The following is a 16,654-nucleotide window of genomic DNA, read 5'->3' as shown; positions in this document are numbered from 1 at the left end:
GCCCCGCCCCGCTGCCGCCGCGGAGAGCAATTCACGGTGGGACTCCAACTCCCGGCATGCCACGGGCCAAGACAGGCCTTCAACGAAGAGTAAACGTCCCAACATGGCCGTGGCTCCCGCAAAGCATGCTGGGAACTACAGTCCCCGGTCCGGCCGCAATGCACACTGGGAGCTGTAGTTTACACGGGACTTATTCGTTCTGCCCGGGCACGCGCGGCTCAGGTCGGTTCTCCTTTTGCCAGACCCCCGCTCCGATAGGACCGCTTCCGCTTCCGCTGTCCAGGTGCTTCCGGCCCCGCCCTTCCGGCGCATTGGCTTCCGCTCCCACAGTGCCCCGCGCCGAATCATGGACCACAATGGTGAGGAGGGGAGAGGGAGGGAGCCGCATTTATACCCGGGCGGGCCCGCCCCGGGGCACTGCGCGGTCCGGCCGGCCACGGGCAGACCCCCATGGGGCGAGCGCCCGGGGAGCGGCCTGGCGCCCGGGGCCTAGCGCGGGCTGGACCCCAGCGCCGCCGGCTCAGGGTGTGGGGTGGAGGGGACTCGGCCGGGCCTCGCAGCCCTCGCGCCCCCCAGTCCCCACCCCGACAGCGGGCTCGAGTCTCACCGGGCCCCTCCGCGGAGCAGGCGCCGATCCCAAGGCCGCTGTGACTGTCGGCCCGGGGGGGCAGTGACGTGGGCGCAGCCCCAGGCTGTGAGACTAGGTGCCGTGTGGTTTGTGCGGCCCCCTCCGCCGCCCGCGTAGCCATGAGCTGGGGTAGGGACGGGGGGTCCCGCAGCAGAACTCGCCCAGACGTCACTGCCAGAGCAGTGGCCGAGGTCCTTCATTTCGGGCTGAAGGATCGGTCCACCTTGTACTAACTTAGCAAGGGACTCTGGCTGTTGGTGTGTAGTTAGCAGAGAATGGGAAACACCTGGCTATATCTGCTATGCTATGAGTATGGACTGTTTGTATAACGTGCTGTGTTTTTTGTAACTGGTTCTCATCCGTTGGTCTAAGAAGCAGGCAAGTCAGTAGGGATTGCAGATTAATATAAAGGTTGCAGGTTCAAATATGCAGTGTACTATGCTGCTCCTTTGGCAGCATATTCCATGCATTTTACTGGATGTGTGGGCCTGAGAGGAGCATTTAAAAATCAAGGTTTTGAGTAGTAAAATATCAAGATTTTTCTAAAATTTATCGTAATGGCATTGGTTAAAACTTTATTTTCGTATTCTGCTTGCAGCATGCTATGTTGATGTCCTCAAAGTTTCTGGCATAGAAATACCTGAATTGAACACTGTTCTTTACCTGGTTGCTGCAAATCCTCCTTGGATGCACACCTTTTGTAACTCCTGTATATAGCTTGGGTTTGGGGATTACTTTGAATGTAGCCTAGAGTTCATCACTAAGGCTAAGATTTAATCACAGGTATTTTTAGTAAAAGTTATGGACAGGTCACAGGCAATAACCAAAAAGTCATAGCAAGTGACCTGTACGTAACTTTTACTAAAAATACTGTTAATTGACTCAAACCTGCTGGAGTGCAGGGGCAGTGCATCTGGGGGTGGGTGGCAGCCCAGAGCCCTGCTGATGCTGCTACTCCTGGGAAGAGCGGGTGACATGTGGCCCCGCTGCCTCTCCTGAGTAAAAGTGGGGGGGTGGGCGGCCCGCTGCCATGGGACGGCCTATGACCCTGCCCCTACAGGCCACAGGATAGCCTGAGGCTCCACTGCCACCCCTCTGGGACTTCTGCTTTGGCGCAGCACCTGGGATCAGTTGCCTGGGGCCGCTGCAGTAGAGGCTGGTGCGGGTCAGCCGCTGCTGCTGCGGAAGTCGTGGAGGTCCTGGAAAGTCACAGAATCTGTGATCTCTGTGAAAGATTCACAGCCTTATTCATCATGTACAGAAACAAGTGACTAAATAAGAAGCTACAGTTGTTTGCTAACTGACAGTTAATTAAAATGTGTTGGAACACAACTGAAAATTGAAATTTATAAAAACTCATAAGCGTAAGATTCCTCTTACATGAATTTGAGTGGGCTCTGGTAGTTTTTATTTGAGTCAGAACTGTGACAAGAGACTCGGAGATTCATAGAGATGTGTTAATTTGTGGTGTGACTCCACTGACTTCAGAAGTCAGTGGAATTACACCAGACAAATGTGGCCCATAGAATTTAACAGCTAGAAAAGACATATTGGATCTGTCAGTGTACTTCGGGGTAAGCAACCTATGGCATGCGTGCCAAACATGGCATGTGAGCTGATTTTTCAATGGCATTCACACTGCCCGGGTCCTGGCCACCAGTCCGAGGGGCTCTGCATTTTAATTTAATTTTAAATGAAGCTGCTTAAACATTTTAAAAACCTTATTTACTTTACATATAACAATAGTTTAGTTATATATTATAGACATATAGAAAGACACCTAAAAATGTTAAAATGCATTATTGGCGCACACAACCTTAAATTAGAGTGAATAAATGAAGACTTGGCATGCCACTGCTGAAAGGTTGCCGACCTCTTGTCTACTTCCTGGAAGTCACTATAGGTTTTTTCCTTTCTGTAACTTTTTCAGTGTTTTATCTGGACTAGTTTTAAATCCTCCAAGTGTTTGGGAAATGGTGACAGCCCCAGTAATCTCCCTGTTAGGAAGTTTTTCTAATATTTGATCTATAGTTCTTTTTTCTTTGCAATGTTATCTGTGTAGTTAGCATAGTTAGTGCACATGGGGTAAATTGCCAGGTAAATAATCAGAAGAGTTATTTTGCCCAGAAGAGTTTCCCGTGTAAAAGCACGTGCAAGTACAGAGAGGAGGTACATATGCTTTTTTAATCTGGAATACTGTATTTCATACACTAGCTAGGTTTTCAGATAGAGGGGACTTAACTTGTGGTATCATCCCATTACTCTTGATTATAAATACATTCTCTACCATTCTAAACAGTTCTTACTTTTTCTCCTGTTTAGCCATACTGATACATGCTTGATTTTTATTCTTCTCTTGAAAAATAATACCTCTTTCAATTACTCAATGCCAAATTAAGCCCCGTAATCATGTTTGTTACTTTTCTCAGAAGGTTTTGATCTTGAAGTAGCAGAATGTAACTTTTTCTTGTATGTATCTACACTAGCAATGAGATGGACTGGATGGCCTAAAATGTATATCTAATCTCTCTATTCCATGTGTGCAGACACATCAGTTTTCTGCAGACAGGGACTATCAGCTTTTTTGCAGTGCCTCAGCATGCAACTCAAAATTGCTCCCCCTGTTGACCTCTGCACTGAAATTGCAGTGTTCCTTTAAGTTGGCTGCCCAGGAATGCATATGAGCAGCATCATATGCTTTATTATAAAAGGATTCACGATTTCCTAATATGAGGAACATCCACAAGCTTGATTATATTGCCTATGTGATGCACTAGTCCAAACTGCATCTGTCTCTCATTACTACTTTGTACTCCTCCATATTTTTCTCTTGTCTTATACTTAAGTATTATACTTAGATTGTAAACTGCTGGGGGCAGGGACTGTCTTTCTGTGTTTGTACAGCACCTAGCACAATGGGGTTCAGATCCATCACTAGGGTTTGTAGGTGCTACAGCAAAATACAGATGCATAATATTTTCATGTAATGAGGACCCTGTTTATTGCCTAGACATTGTCCTTGCCCATTGTTTTGGGAATTGGCATGTGTCAAGGTGTCTCTTGCGTCCCTTGCACCAAAGATTTAAGGTTTAAAACAGCTCTTAAGAGCTCTGTGTGTGTGTGGAGGCCAAGACTATAACAGGGTTCAAAAAAGAACTAGATAAGTTCATGGAGAATAGGTCCATCAGTGGCTATTAGCCAGGTTGGGTAGGGATGGTGTCCCTAGTCTCTGTTTGCCAGAAGATGAGAATGGGCAACAGGGGATGGAAAACTAGATGATTATGTGTTCTGTTCATTCCCTCTGGGGAACCTGGCATTGGCCACTGTTGGAAGACAAGATACTGGGCTAGATGGGCCTTTGGTCTGACCCAGTATGGCCGTTCCTATGTGTGTAGGAGGATTAGCTTTTAATTGTACATATATATGTTATCAGATGTGCTGGTAAAGCCTTGGTAGTTCTCTGTTTGGTATATTTGGTCACTGATGTTCCAGTGATGTATTAAATAAGATGTTATAGAGTCCAAGGCCAAAAAGGATCACTCTGGTCCTCAAGTCTGAGCTCCTTTATAGCACAGGCCATATAACTTCCTCAAAATAATTCTCAGATCATATCTTTCAGTAAAACATCCCATCTTCATCTGGAAATTGTCAGTGATGGAGAATACACCATGACTGTAGTGAATTATTCCCATGGTTAATTACCCTCACTCAAATAATGTATGCCTTATTTCCAGTCTGGATTTGTCTAGCTTGGTGGTCTCCAACCTTTTTATGCCCAAGATCACTTTTTGATTTTAAGGGCAACCTAGGATCTGCCTGGCCCCTTCCCCCAAGGTCCTGCCCCACTCACTCCACCTCCCTCGCTTGTCACTCACTCTCCCCCACCCTCACTCACTGTCACCAGGCTGGGGTAGGGGTTTTAGAGGGGATGCAGGGTCTAAGCTGGGGCTGAGGAGTTCGCAATGTGGCTAGGGGCTCTGGGCTGAGCCTGGGGTTGGGATGTAGGAGGGGATGCGGCGTGTGGGCTCTGGGAGTGAGTTTGGGTGCAGGAAGGGGTTCCAGGCTGGGGAAGAGTGTTGGGGTGGAGGAGGGAGTAAAGGGCACTCTGGGACGGGGCTCAGGGCTTGGGTTAGGGGTGCAGGAAGGAGTTCAGGGTGGTGGCTCAGGGCTGGGGGTTGAGGTGCAGCCTCTCACCAGGTAGCAAGCCATGCTGAGACAGGCTCCTTGTCTGCCTCGGCCCCACGCTGCTCCCTGAAGGGACTAACATGCCCCTGCAGCCCCTTGGAAGGGGGGACGGCACATGGCTCAGTGCGCTGCCTTCTCTGCAAACATTGCCCCTGCAGCTCCTGTTAGCTGCAGGTCCCTGTTCCCGGCTAATGGGAGCTGCAGGAGCGATGCTTGCAGGCAGGAGCAGCATGTGGAGGGTGACCCTTCCCCCCAGAACCACAGGACGCACTGGCCACTTCTGGGAGTGACATGGGGCCGGGGCAGGTACGGAGCCTGGCTTAGCAGCAGCCCTGCTGCACCACCAGAGATCTTCTAGGATCGACCAGTCGATCGCAATCAACTGTTTGGTGACCACTGGTCTAGCTTCATCTTCTACCTATTGGATCGTATTATACCATTCCTGCTAGAATGAAGAGCCCCTTATTAAATATTCTTTCTATGTAGATATTGTAATTGTCAGCCCTTAACCTTCTTTTTGTTATACTAAATAGATGAGCTCTTTGTGTCTGTCACTATAAGGCATTTTTTCTAATCCTGTAATGGTTCTCATGCCTCTTCTCTGAACCCTCTCCAATTTATCAACATCCTTCTTGAATTGTGGGCACCAGAAATGGACACAGTATTCCAGGAGCAGTTTAACCAGCACCAAATACAGTGAGGTAAAACAGCCTCCTACTCAAGATTCCCCTGTTTATGCATCCCAGGATCACATTAGTTCTTTTGGCCACAGCATCACATTGGGAGTTCACATTCAGCTGATTATCCACTATAACCTCCAAATATTTTTCAGTCACTACTTCCCAGGATAGAGTTCCCCATTCTGTAAGTATGACCTACATTTTTTTGTTCCTAGGTGTATACATTTACCTTTAGCCATATTAAAACACATATTGTTTGCTTGTGCCCTCCTTACCAAGCGATCCACATTGCTCTGAATCAGTGATCCACCCTCTTTATTATTTACCATTCCCCCAATTTTTGTGTCATCTGCAAACTTTATCAGTGATGATTTTATTTTCTTTCAGGTCATTGATAAAAATGTTAAATATCATAGGGCCAAGAGCCAGTCTCTGTGGGACTGTACTCTAGAAACACACATGCTCAATGGCGATTTCCCCATTTACAGTTACATTTTGAGGCCTATCCGTTTTAATCCATTTAATATGTACCATGTTAATTTTATATTGGTCTAGATTTTAATCAAAATGTCATGTGATACCAAGTGAAATGCTTTACAGAAGTCTTAAGTATATTACATCAACACTATTACCTTTTATTAACCAAATTTGTAATCTCATAAATAAAAGATACCAAGTTAGTTTGATAAGGTCTATTTTCTGTAAATGGTGGTTGATTTGCATTAATAATAGTACCCTTCTTTAATTCTTTATTAATCGAGCCCCATCTCAGCTGTTCTATTATCTTGCCCAAGATCATAAACAGAATATGTTTGTCTTTTGGTTTCCCTTGCAAACAGCATATACCAAACCATTCCTGAGGGAAGATCCTTGTTGTTCATTAGTTGTACAGTGGTTATTCCAAGAAGCCCTAATCATGAATTAGGGTACCACTGTGCAAGATACTGTACAAACACACAATAAAAAGACAGTCTCTGCCACAAAGAAGTTACAGTTTGAGAGAGACTGATTCAGTCCTAAACTGACTTCATTATAAATCTCATATTACTGCATAATTGCATTTGACCAATACCGTTGGCATGACCTGACAGTTTGAAGGCACCATGTGAGCAGTAGATTAAGATTTTTTTTTTCAAACAAGTAAATTCTGGTAGAGTAAATGAAATCTGAAACTAGCTTTAATAAAATCAGTGGTTTCCTTAAAATGTCTCTGCTAATATCTAATCTTTCAGAAACTAATGTATAAAATAAGTAGAAAATGACAGTAAACACACATTTTTCTCTTGTACAGACAACGATTTGCAAGGCACTAATAGTTCTGGATCGTTGGGTGGTCTGGATGTTCGCAGACGAATCCCTATAAAGCTCATCTCCAAACAGCCCAACAAAACCAAACCTGCACCACGTGCTCCAAGAATTATGAACAGGATGCCTTCAAAGGCACAGGCTGGTGATGAAGGTAAACTAATTTAAATAGTTTAATGCCATAGAAAGAAAGGGTATTAATGTATTATTATTGATTCTGCAGTGGTACTCAGGGGGGCCCTATTCAGTATTGTAGAAGTAGCACGTTAGATGCTGTCCAAACTTAGAAGAATACCTGATAGAGGCCTCTAGGTGCTGCTGCAGTATAAAAAAATAAATGGTCTCTGTCTTCAGAGCGGAGCACTATTTCTGTTACTTTTCCTTGCAGAATGGATTTAAGCCAGGCTGCAGACATTGGAAATGCTGTAGCATTTCTTGATGATTGTAATGTAGAATTACATGTGTTTTTAATAGCAACTTGGGTCAATTAGAAAAATTATGGTATGTACTAGAAGTGGTTTTTGTTTCTTATTTATTTCTCCCCTCCCATTTTCCCCCAGAAGAATTTGATTATAATGAAGAGGAGCGGTATGAGTGCAAAGGAGCTGACATGTTTGGGAATCAAAGAAGATTCCCTGGACACATATTTTGGGACTTTAAGGTACACTCATGAATAGTTCTGATACTATACATTACATTTGAAATCATGGGGTGTCAGTTAATTCTTACTATTCTTAGAGTGCAGAGCATCCTACTTATCTTTAGAGAAATCCAATAAAAAATAAACACTACCACTGCTTTTTGACTTCTTGAAAATATATTCTGTGCTGTGTTTCTCAGATTGTATGTAGTTCTCTATTCCTTATTAAATATTCACGAACTTTCAAGCATATTGGTAATAACCTAATGAAATAGAGAATCCTAATGAATGCTATTTTGACAGATAAACTTGCTCGGAGAAAAGGATGATACTCCAGTCCATTTCTGTGACAAGTGTGGATTGCCTATCAAATTGTATGGGCGCATGGTGAGTAGAGCTGTAGTGATGGAAAAGCTACCCTACTGTGAACTAACATGAAGTCTATACGTGTTTTTGGAAAAGTTCTAAGATCTGCCATTTGCATATGGGTAGTTAGCTGGTGAAAGTGTAACATCATGCATGACAGCTACTTAACTTTTTTTTTTTTTTTTTAAAATGGGAGTGTCAGCTTCCCACAAAGTAGAATTATTATAAAGTTAGGCCCGATCTTGCATTGAGATGCACACAGATGTATATCTGTCCCATGCAGAGCTCACTGACTTCAAGGGGGCTCTGCATGAGCAAAAGGGTATATCCCAATGCATCTCAGTATAAAACCAAGGCCTCAGTTGTACAAGAACTCCCAACTGTTCTTGTTGCAGATATCTTCTGCTGCTTAATTAAGGGATAGAATAGCTTTGGAAAAATGGCTGACATGGTTCTTGATTCTGCTGCCATTGTAGTCAATTTAAAAATACCTGTTGACTTCAGCGGAAGCAGAATAGGCCCATTTAGCTTTAAAGCAACTTCTTTTTTTAAGCTAAGCATTATATCTTACTTGAAGACTTCTAACTGAGTTAGTAAATACTAGACAATAATTTCTGTGCCCCTTTAAAACAGTGAAATAACAGAATGCAAAGTATAAACTTTAAAATATTGACTACAGGTTAATAGATGCTGAGGGATCTGACTTAGTGGCTTAATTTTTTAAAAATTAGCATTGCATTTTGAGTCACTAATCTTTATCGTTCTAATACAGGACAACCAACCTTTATTATTAAGATGCTCATGGGTGCATTTTTTTAATTTTATATTTTAAATTTTATAGACAGTGAATCATTTGTGTTGCGTTAAGTTGTAATCTTTCCTCTTACTCACCTGCTTCTTGTAGCATCTGTGGCGTGTTGAAAAGCATTTCAGGAATGTAGTTTTGATTCATTAGGTCTTACCTATACTATGGTTATGACCAAGTCAAGAGGAATTGTTACACCACTTTGGCCTTTGACTATTTAAAAATTGTGCAGACTAGCCCTATGTCTCTAATGTAATTGGATTGTCTAGATTTTAATTTGACTGTGGGAACAATTAAAAACACACCTGCGCTACATCTTTGAACCATGTTTTTACTAGCTTGGGAAGAACAATGTGGTAACTTGATTCCTTGAGTCATTTATAGTTGTAGTACAGATGGAAGTCTCAGTTTAAATGCCAAGGCTCAGATCTGCCAGTTAGGAACTTTACAGGCTGCCATGTGAATCAAACTCTGCTGTGTAGTCTCTTCTTTATTTTAAAACATGGGTGAATACCAGTCTATTTGGAGAACTGTACCAGTTAGCGAGACATGGACCTTGGGCACTAGCTGTTAAAGCCACTGTGTCCTGTTCAGTTGTGCCTTCGCTGACCTGTCACAGAACTTGAACTATTCCAACTGCCAGGATGGAAACTTTCAACTTGATTTGGAGAAGTGCAAGCTCCATCCAAGTTAATGTATGCACAGTTACATGGGAGATTGGCAGAAGCAGTGCACTGAGTCCTGCTAAAAGGACTGATTAGCGAGGGGAAGTCTAGAATGCCAGCTGCTAAAGCATGAAGTACTGGTGTTACTAAGTCCCAGTAGCAGGGACAGCTGAAATATACGCCTGTAGTTTCCATAAAAGGCTTGCCTCGCTGCTATAGGAAGAGCTTGTGGTGCATGTGCATTCTTTTATTTAAAGTTTTGCCTATATGTTTTGCATTTTTCTTTTTAATAGAATTTACCTTTTTCAAGCTATTTTTGAAAGCGTTCCATCAAAGGTACTGCATATTTTGTTACATGTAGCTGTATCTTGTCCATTTCCCAGCATGCATTTCAGACAGCTTAAATGTCAGAATTTTATTTTCAGGAAGATACAGAATGAGAGAGCATGTTCATGAGGGAGGAATGTATCAAAACTTATTTAAAAATACATTCTATAAATGACATACTGGTTTACACATAATGGTTTAATGAAGTGATTGTTTGTATGTCTCTAGATACCTTGCAAGCATGTTTTCTGCTATGACTGTGCTATATTACATGAGAAGAAGGGTGATAAGATGTGCCCAGGGTAAGTTCACTAGTGATTGTTTGTTTGTTAAAAAGGGAGAATATACTAGAATAATTTAAACTGCTTATTCTCACAAGTCTTAGTTAATGTACATAATTTTTGTTTGGTGGAAAAACAGCTCAATAGGAAGAAGCAAAGAATGCTTTTGCTGCACTAGAGGGGTTGTAGTTTGACAATACATTGTCATCCAGGTACTGAGAGATTCAATTTAACTGTTGATGTTTAAATTAGGGCTGTCAAGCAGTTAAAACAAACAAAAAAAAATCACGATTAATCTCACAATTAAAAAAATAGAATACCATTTATTTAAATATTTGAAAAAGTAGAAAACACAAAAATACTGATTTCAGTTACAACACAGAATATAAAGTATACAGTGCTCATTTTACATTATTTTTTATTACAAATATTAGCACTGTAGAAAATTGAATTTTTCATTCAGCTAATACAGGTACAGTAGTGCAGTCTCTTTATCATGAAAGTTGAACTTACAAATGTAGAATTAAATACAAAAAACCCTGCATTTAAAAAAAATGTAAAACTACAAGTCCACTCAGTCCTACTTCTTGTAGGCTCTGAAGTTTTATATTGTTTTGGTTTTGAGTGCAGTTATATAACAAACAAACAAATGAAAAAAATTTGTAAGTTGCACTTACACAATAAAGAGAGTGCACTACAGTACTTGTATGAGGTGAATTGAAAAATACCATTTCTTTTGTTTACAAATATTAACACTGTAAAAATGGCAATAAAAATAATATAAAGTGAGCACTGTCAATTTTGTATACTGTTGTAATTGAAATCAATATATCTGAAAATGTAGAAAAATATTTGATAACTTTCAATTGGTATTCTATTGTTTAACAGTGCAATTAAAACTGCAATTAATTGCAATTTTTTTGAGTTAATTGTGTAAATTAACTGTGACAGCTCTAATTTAAATGGTAAATAGAAGATATTAAAATAAGTTGTTGACATATGTGTTCAGTCTTCCCCTTATTACCTGCAATAAAGCAAATAACAGTTCACTAGTAATTAAGACTCCACTTACTAATTGTGTACCCTAATTGTGTCCCTAATCTCAAGAACTCCTTCTCTTTTGTGCTGTTTGACACATCTTGGATTATGATACAGATTATGGGATGTAATTTTTAAACTCCTCCTCAGGAAATGTTGATGTACTTTGTAACTGTGCTTCTATAGGAGAATGTCTAATTTTGAAATATTGTTATTAAATTTGAATTAAGAAAATACAAGCCTTTCATGTTGTGTTGGCACTAAGAAATGCCATTTCTAATATGTAGAATTGTGGAATGATCGTTTAGTGTAAATATTTCTAGATTCAGAGCTGTTGGTGATGATGATAAACCAATCTTTTTTTCTAATTTAGCTGTAATGATCCTGTGCAGCGAATTGAGCAGTGCGTGCGAGGGTCTCTCTTCATGTGTAGCATTGTTCAAGGGTGCAAGAGAACATATTTGTCTCAGAGAGACTTACAGGCTCACATCAACCATCGTCATATGAGAGCTGGAAAACCTGTTACCCGTCCTTCACTTGAACCTGTTCATCCTCCTATTGCCCCGCCTCCTGCTGAAATTCCTGAGCGTTTCATAATGCCACCTGATAAGCATCATATGAGCCATATTCCACCAAAGCAGCACCTCATGATGCCACCACCTCCTTTACAGCATGTGCAACACGAGCATTACAACCAACCGCACGAGGACATTCGTGCACCCCCAGCAGAGATGTCAATGGCTCCACCACCACCACGCTCGGTCAGTCAGGATACGTTTCGTATTTCCACAAGAAAACACAGCAATTTAATAACTGTCCCTATTCAGGATGATTCAAATTCAGGTGCTCGAGAACCACCTCCGCCAGCCCCAGCACCTGCTCATCATCATCCTGAATATCAGGGTCAACCAGTGGTATCCCATCCTCATCATATTATGCCTCCACAGCAACATTATGCACCACCCCCGCCACCACCACCACCAATAAGCCATCCAATGCAACATCCTCCCCAGGGAGCAGGTACTCCTCATATGGTTTATAGCCAAGCTCCACCACCACCGATGACCTCTGCTCCACCACCAATAACCCCTCCCCCTGGACACATAATTGCCCAAATGCCACCATATATGAATCACCCTCCTCCAGGACCTCCCCCTCCTCAACATGGTGGCCCACCAGTAAATGTAAATGCACCCCCTCCCCATCACTATAATCCTAACTCTTTGCCGCAGTTCAGTGAAGATCAAGGAACTCTCAGCCCTCCTTTTACACAGCCTGGGGGAATGAGTCCAGGGATGTGGCCAGCTCCAAGAGGGCCTCCTCCACCCCCAAGAATGCAAGGCCCACCTTCTCAAGCCCCACTTCCTGGACCACATCACCCAGATCAAACCAGATATAGACCATACTACCAATGATATTAATGTAATTTGAACTGAGTATGCTATGGGAAGGATAAACTATATACAGCAGCCTTTTAATGAATCTGTTTTGGGGGGTCTTTTTTCCCCTCTTTCTCCTCCTCTTCCTCCCCCCCCCCCAAAAGAAATACAATGGTTGTGACTAACACACTGTGGGGACTTGACCCTTGGTTGTTGTGGGTTTTTTTTTGTTTGTTTTAATACCTTGACCTTAGGACTCCAACTTCAGATATACTGTAGTGTTAAGATAAGTGGCTCAGTAGATAACAGCTACATTTTTAACAGATTTTGTGTCCCTAGTGAGGTTAAACTCTCTGAAAGATGGTCATTTGTAATATTATTTCCTGAAAAATTGAACACCCGTTGTACCACTCTGTTGTTTTTGTTAAGTCCAATGTTTAGTTTTACTTGTGATACTTTTTTGTTAACCTGTGACCAATAATTAAATTTAAACATGGTTGTAAAAATGCTGGGTTTTTATGTGAATTTGAGCACAGACACAATTACTGAAAAAACATTTCATGTTTTGACACTAATACTTTCCCATCTGGCATCATAATAAAATGTGCAGTGTAAGAGACATTCAAGTTTACCTTTTGCAGTAACATTGTTTGTAGTAAAGTCTGATCCAAGTTTAAGGAGCTGTAAATCTGAAGTGCAGAATCTTGCATTTCATACAGATTTTTAAATTTTGAGGCAACTTTGGGAGCACAGAGTGAATGGTACATGAAAGGCACAGTTTTGGTGATGACATAAAGCCGTGTTGTCTTAACATTTTAAAATCTTACCTCCCTTCTTGTTTGGAAAATTCTGGTTAACTTGAGATCTCATACACTCCCTACTGGTGCTGAATTCATGTCTTGTGCATTTACTCAATCGATGGTTTCACATAAAAGGTGCCATTTACTGACTCACCACATGATATGAAGGAATATGAATTTTTGGGACTTGGTTTTTTCTTTTTCTGTATAAAGGGTAATTAATGTAGAGTAGGAAAGTATTCCACTTTGATAATCTGGAGTTAGGGATCTGACATCTCTTATGCAGATTAAAAATACATATGTATAAATCATGGCAAATTTTATTGCCAGATTTGATGAGGTGGCTAATGGTTTACAGGATTTAATAATATGTTTTAGCCATGGCCTTAAATAGATATGACACACTGTCAGGTCCCTTTAGGCCCAAAATCTAGCTTTTGTAAAACTTTTTTTTTTTTTAAATCCATTGGAAACAGGTGTAAGAAATAAATATCCTATTTAACACTAGTTGTGTTAGTGCAGGAGAGCCAGAGAGTGAAACTGTTTACACTGCTCTCATTGTCCAAGCAGAGTGCTTGCTTTTTACATTGCAGCCACATTAGTGTTGAAAAATAAACATTTTTTTTTTAAAATCTCTTAAAAATTAAGGGAGTTTAGAGGTAACCATCTGTTTTTGACCTAGGTATCTAGTCTCACGTTGTGCCTCTAAAACAATGTAGGAAACCATCTGTTTACTGGAATTTTCTCAAAGGCTTAATTAATTTACTTCCGTAAGTTCTGTTTTTGCCTCTCACCTAATATGAGTTGTTAGCACTGCGCCTGTCAGAGCACCTGATGGCAGAACATTCCAAACTTTATAATTTTGCATATAAAATGAGTGTCTGGCATTCAGGGCAAGGACTCTGTTAGGTTTGTGTTCTGTTCCTGAATCTGCCATTGATTTGCTGGGTGATGTTGGGCAAATCACTTAGGACCTGAGTTTTGAGTTTAGGTGCATGCAAACTCCATAAGTGGGTTGAAAATCAAATACTTATTTTGCACAAATAGCTATTATGTGTCTAATTGTCCAGTTGCCTATGCAGTTGTAATGTGACTAACTTAAAAAAAAAAATAAATCAGACTTCTTTGCCTCAGTTTCCCTATCTGCAAAATAGGAACAATACCCACCATTGTTAAATGCTTTGATGTCCTAGGAAGAAAGATACAAGTTAGTATATTATACGGTTAGTTGAAACTTTACCATTTGAGTGTGAGGGGAAGGAGGAAAAAATGACTGACTCAATAAGGGGATGTTTTGTGGTTAATAAATATGTAAGGTAATTTAAAGGTACACCCTCGTGTTACAGAATATTTTGTTCATGATCAAATCACTCACAAGCTAATATCTTAAAGCAGATTTTACTGTATACATAGAGGAACTTATCCAATAGGGTAATTCCCCTGTCTTAGGGAAGCACTCGTCTTTCGAAGGTTTCTTAAGGAATTTTATTTGGCCTCTTATTAAAGACTAGCCTATACTAGACAACTATTTAATATTTATATTGGCTTAGGTGGTTCTAAGTGCAGGCTTCATTATATATAGACTGACATTTACAATTCTAGATGCATAAGGGTAACAAATCTAATGAGTACGTTACTATTAAAAGTTTGTATTCAGTAGAGAGCCCAGTTTTACTCAGCACTTGCTTCTCTTTGACAGACTAACCATAGGTAATGTGCTGTCTATTGAAATCGTGGCAAACTTGTAATTTAGTGGGCTTCACAAATGTTCAGCAGCCATGTGCATTCTTTAGGTGATTGAAAAATTTGCTGATATTTCCATTATGGGCCTAGTTTTAGGAATGATCTGTATTGCATTTATTTTGGGGCCCTATTCAATGCTCATTGAAGTTGATACAGATTTGGGTCACAGACGCTTTAGCCTTAAGACCATGGATTTGTACCATACTGACTTGTTTTCCTTGTTGATTGCTATTACAGTGGTCAGGCTGTTTTATTGACTATTTAAGGGCTGCTCACAAGCACATCACCTTGAATAAAATATGAAATGTACTTCCTTTTAAAAGTCAAGAAAACTGGCATTTCAGAGCTTAGGGTTACATCAGTGAGTCTTTCCTTTGAATAATGGAAGTGGAATCTAGGTCTTTATGCTGGCGGCGGCATTTTTCAGTAAATGGCCCTCACGTAAGCAGAAATCATTCTTACACAACACCCCTTGTGTGTTCCTCAAGTGAGTGCTTGGCCAAAATCTGCTCATGTATTTACACCCATGTAAATCATGAGTACACCAATGTAACGGAAAAGAACTGAGACCAGCATTTTTACATCTTTCCAGAAGAAACAGATTTGCAGTTTAATTGCTGTGGTGGGAGCCCAGGGTTACTCAAAGGAACTTTCCAGAAAAACTGTTGCTTCCAATTCTAAACTCAGAAGTGCCAGTTGTCAATAAAAACTTGTGTACATGGTACACTTCACAGTCAAAGTCATAGTGACGAGTGCGTCTTACCCTGTGAATTCTTGAGATTCTTGGCTCGAATGAAATAGGTACTGTTTCCTTGTGAAGATACCATTATCGAGGTGATTAATGGTTTAGTTTGATTCTGAATAACAAATGGCCCATAAGATCGTATGTGCTCCATTCATTCACAATATGTTGCTGCCATTCAAAAATAGCTCCATGTTTTCAATAAAACTTTTGACTATATTATACATTTATTAGCCATTCTGAAACTCTAATTACATATAGGCAAATAGAAGTGCTAGTGTGCCAGTCATTTAGACTGAGGAGAATGAGACTTCCAAACCGTTAAATGGCTCAGATAAATCCTTTTAATTGGTAAAAGGTTTGGGGTGATATTTTGAACTGTCTGAGTGATTGGACCCGCTTCCTTTAGTCAGCTTTGAAAATCTTAACCCCTTCTTATAATTGTGTGTTCTATTTGCCTGAAGGATTTGTGGCAATAGCACAGAATCAGGCTGAATGTATGAGTGAGTTCTTCACTCTTAGTTAGGGTGTATGCTCTAAAGCTCACTCTGTGCATGTATGTTATAAAGTTGTTTTCTTTTTTAAAAAAAAAATGTGATTTGCCACTGTTATAACTGACTCAGGAATTTTTTTAACTATGGCAGAGACCAATCCGATACACAGTATTTCTGCATCTTTCATTTTATATTGCTTTTAGGGGTGATAAGTTCATTCTGACAAATGTGGAAGAGGAAGTACTAGTGATTTGTTTTGCATTACTTGATTATTTACAAATGTAGCAACACGGGAAACTGTGTTTCTGTTCTCTGGTGCATACTTCCAGTCCTTCCAAAGCGCAAATTCAGCAATATTTGTTTTGTATCTAGTTAACTTTCTATATTTACTTATATCCGTGAGTAAATTCTAAATTCGTGGATTGTGTCTGGTTTTGTGCTAATTCTCAAGTAAGTTGTTTAGCTGTCTCTTTCTTTCACTTTGAACACATCTTGATGGCAGAATAGGTACAATGTCCCATCAAAGGAAGAGCAATGGAGTATAATCTCAAATGAGTATCTAATGCATGGGAAATA

At 40.7% G+C, this 16,654-nt stretch overlaps 1 protein-coding gene across 3 annotated transcripts; it reads left to right on the top strand.

The window, feature by feature from the left end:
- Positions 1 to 264: 264 nt before the first annotated feature.
- CBLL1 (Cbl proto-oncogene like 1) lies at positions 265 to 15,946 on the top strand. Of its 3 annotated transcripts, XM_030543826.1 has the most exons (7): positions 4,743 to 5,514; positions 5,646 to 5,677; positions 6,785 to 6,952; positions 7,359 to 7,459; positions 7,742 to 7,825; positions 9,830 to 9,903; positions 11,294 to 15,946. In XM_030543826.1, exons 3-7 carry the CDS (start codon positions 6,913 to 6,915, stop codon positions 12,333 to 12,335), a joined length of 1,341 nt encoding a protein of 446 aa, XP_030399686.1. In that variant the 5' UTR covers positions 4,743 to 5,514; positions 5,646 to 5,677; positions 6,785 to 6,912; the 3' UTR covers positions 12,336 to 15,946. The 3 variants fall into 3 exon arrangements, with proteins under 3 accessions (XP_030398932.1, XP_030398468.1, XP_030399686.1); XM_030543072.1 differs by lacking the exons at positions 4,743 to 5,514; positions 5,646 to 5,677 and adding an exon at positions 265 to 359 and having other exon boundaries at positions 7,362 to 7,459; XM_030542608.1 differs by lacking the exons at positions 4,743 to 5,514; positions 5,646 to 5,677 and adding an exon at positions 265 to 359.
- The last annotated feature ends 708 nt before the right edge of the window (positions 15,947 to 16,654 follow it).

This window comes from Gopherus evgoodei, chromosome 1, assembly GCF_007399415.2.
Source record: "Gopherus evgoodei ecotype Sinaloan lineage chromosome 1, rGopEvg1_v1.p, whole genome shotgun sequence".
Taxonomy (NCBI): domain Eukaryota; kingdom Metazoa; phylum Chordata; order Testudines; family Testudinidae; genus Gopherus; species Gopherus evgoodei.
Note: the sequence above shows the minus strand (reverse complement) of the source record. Positions and strands in the feature narration are given on the sequence as shown.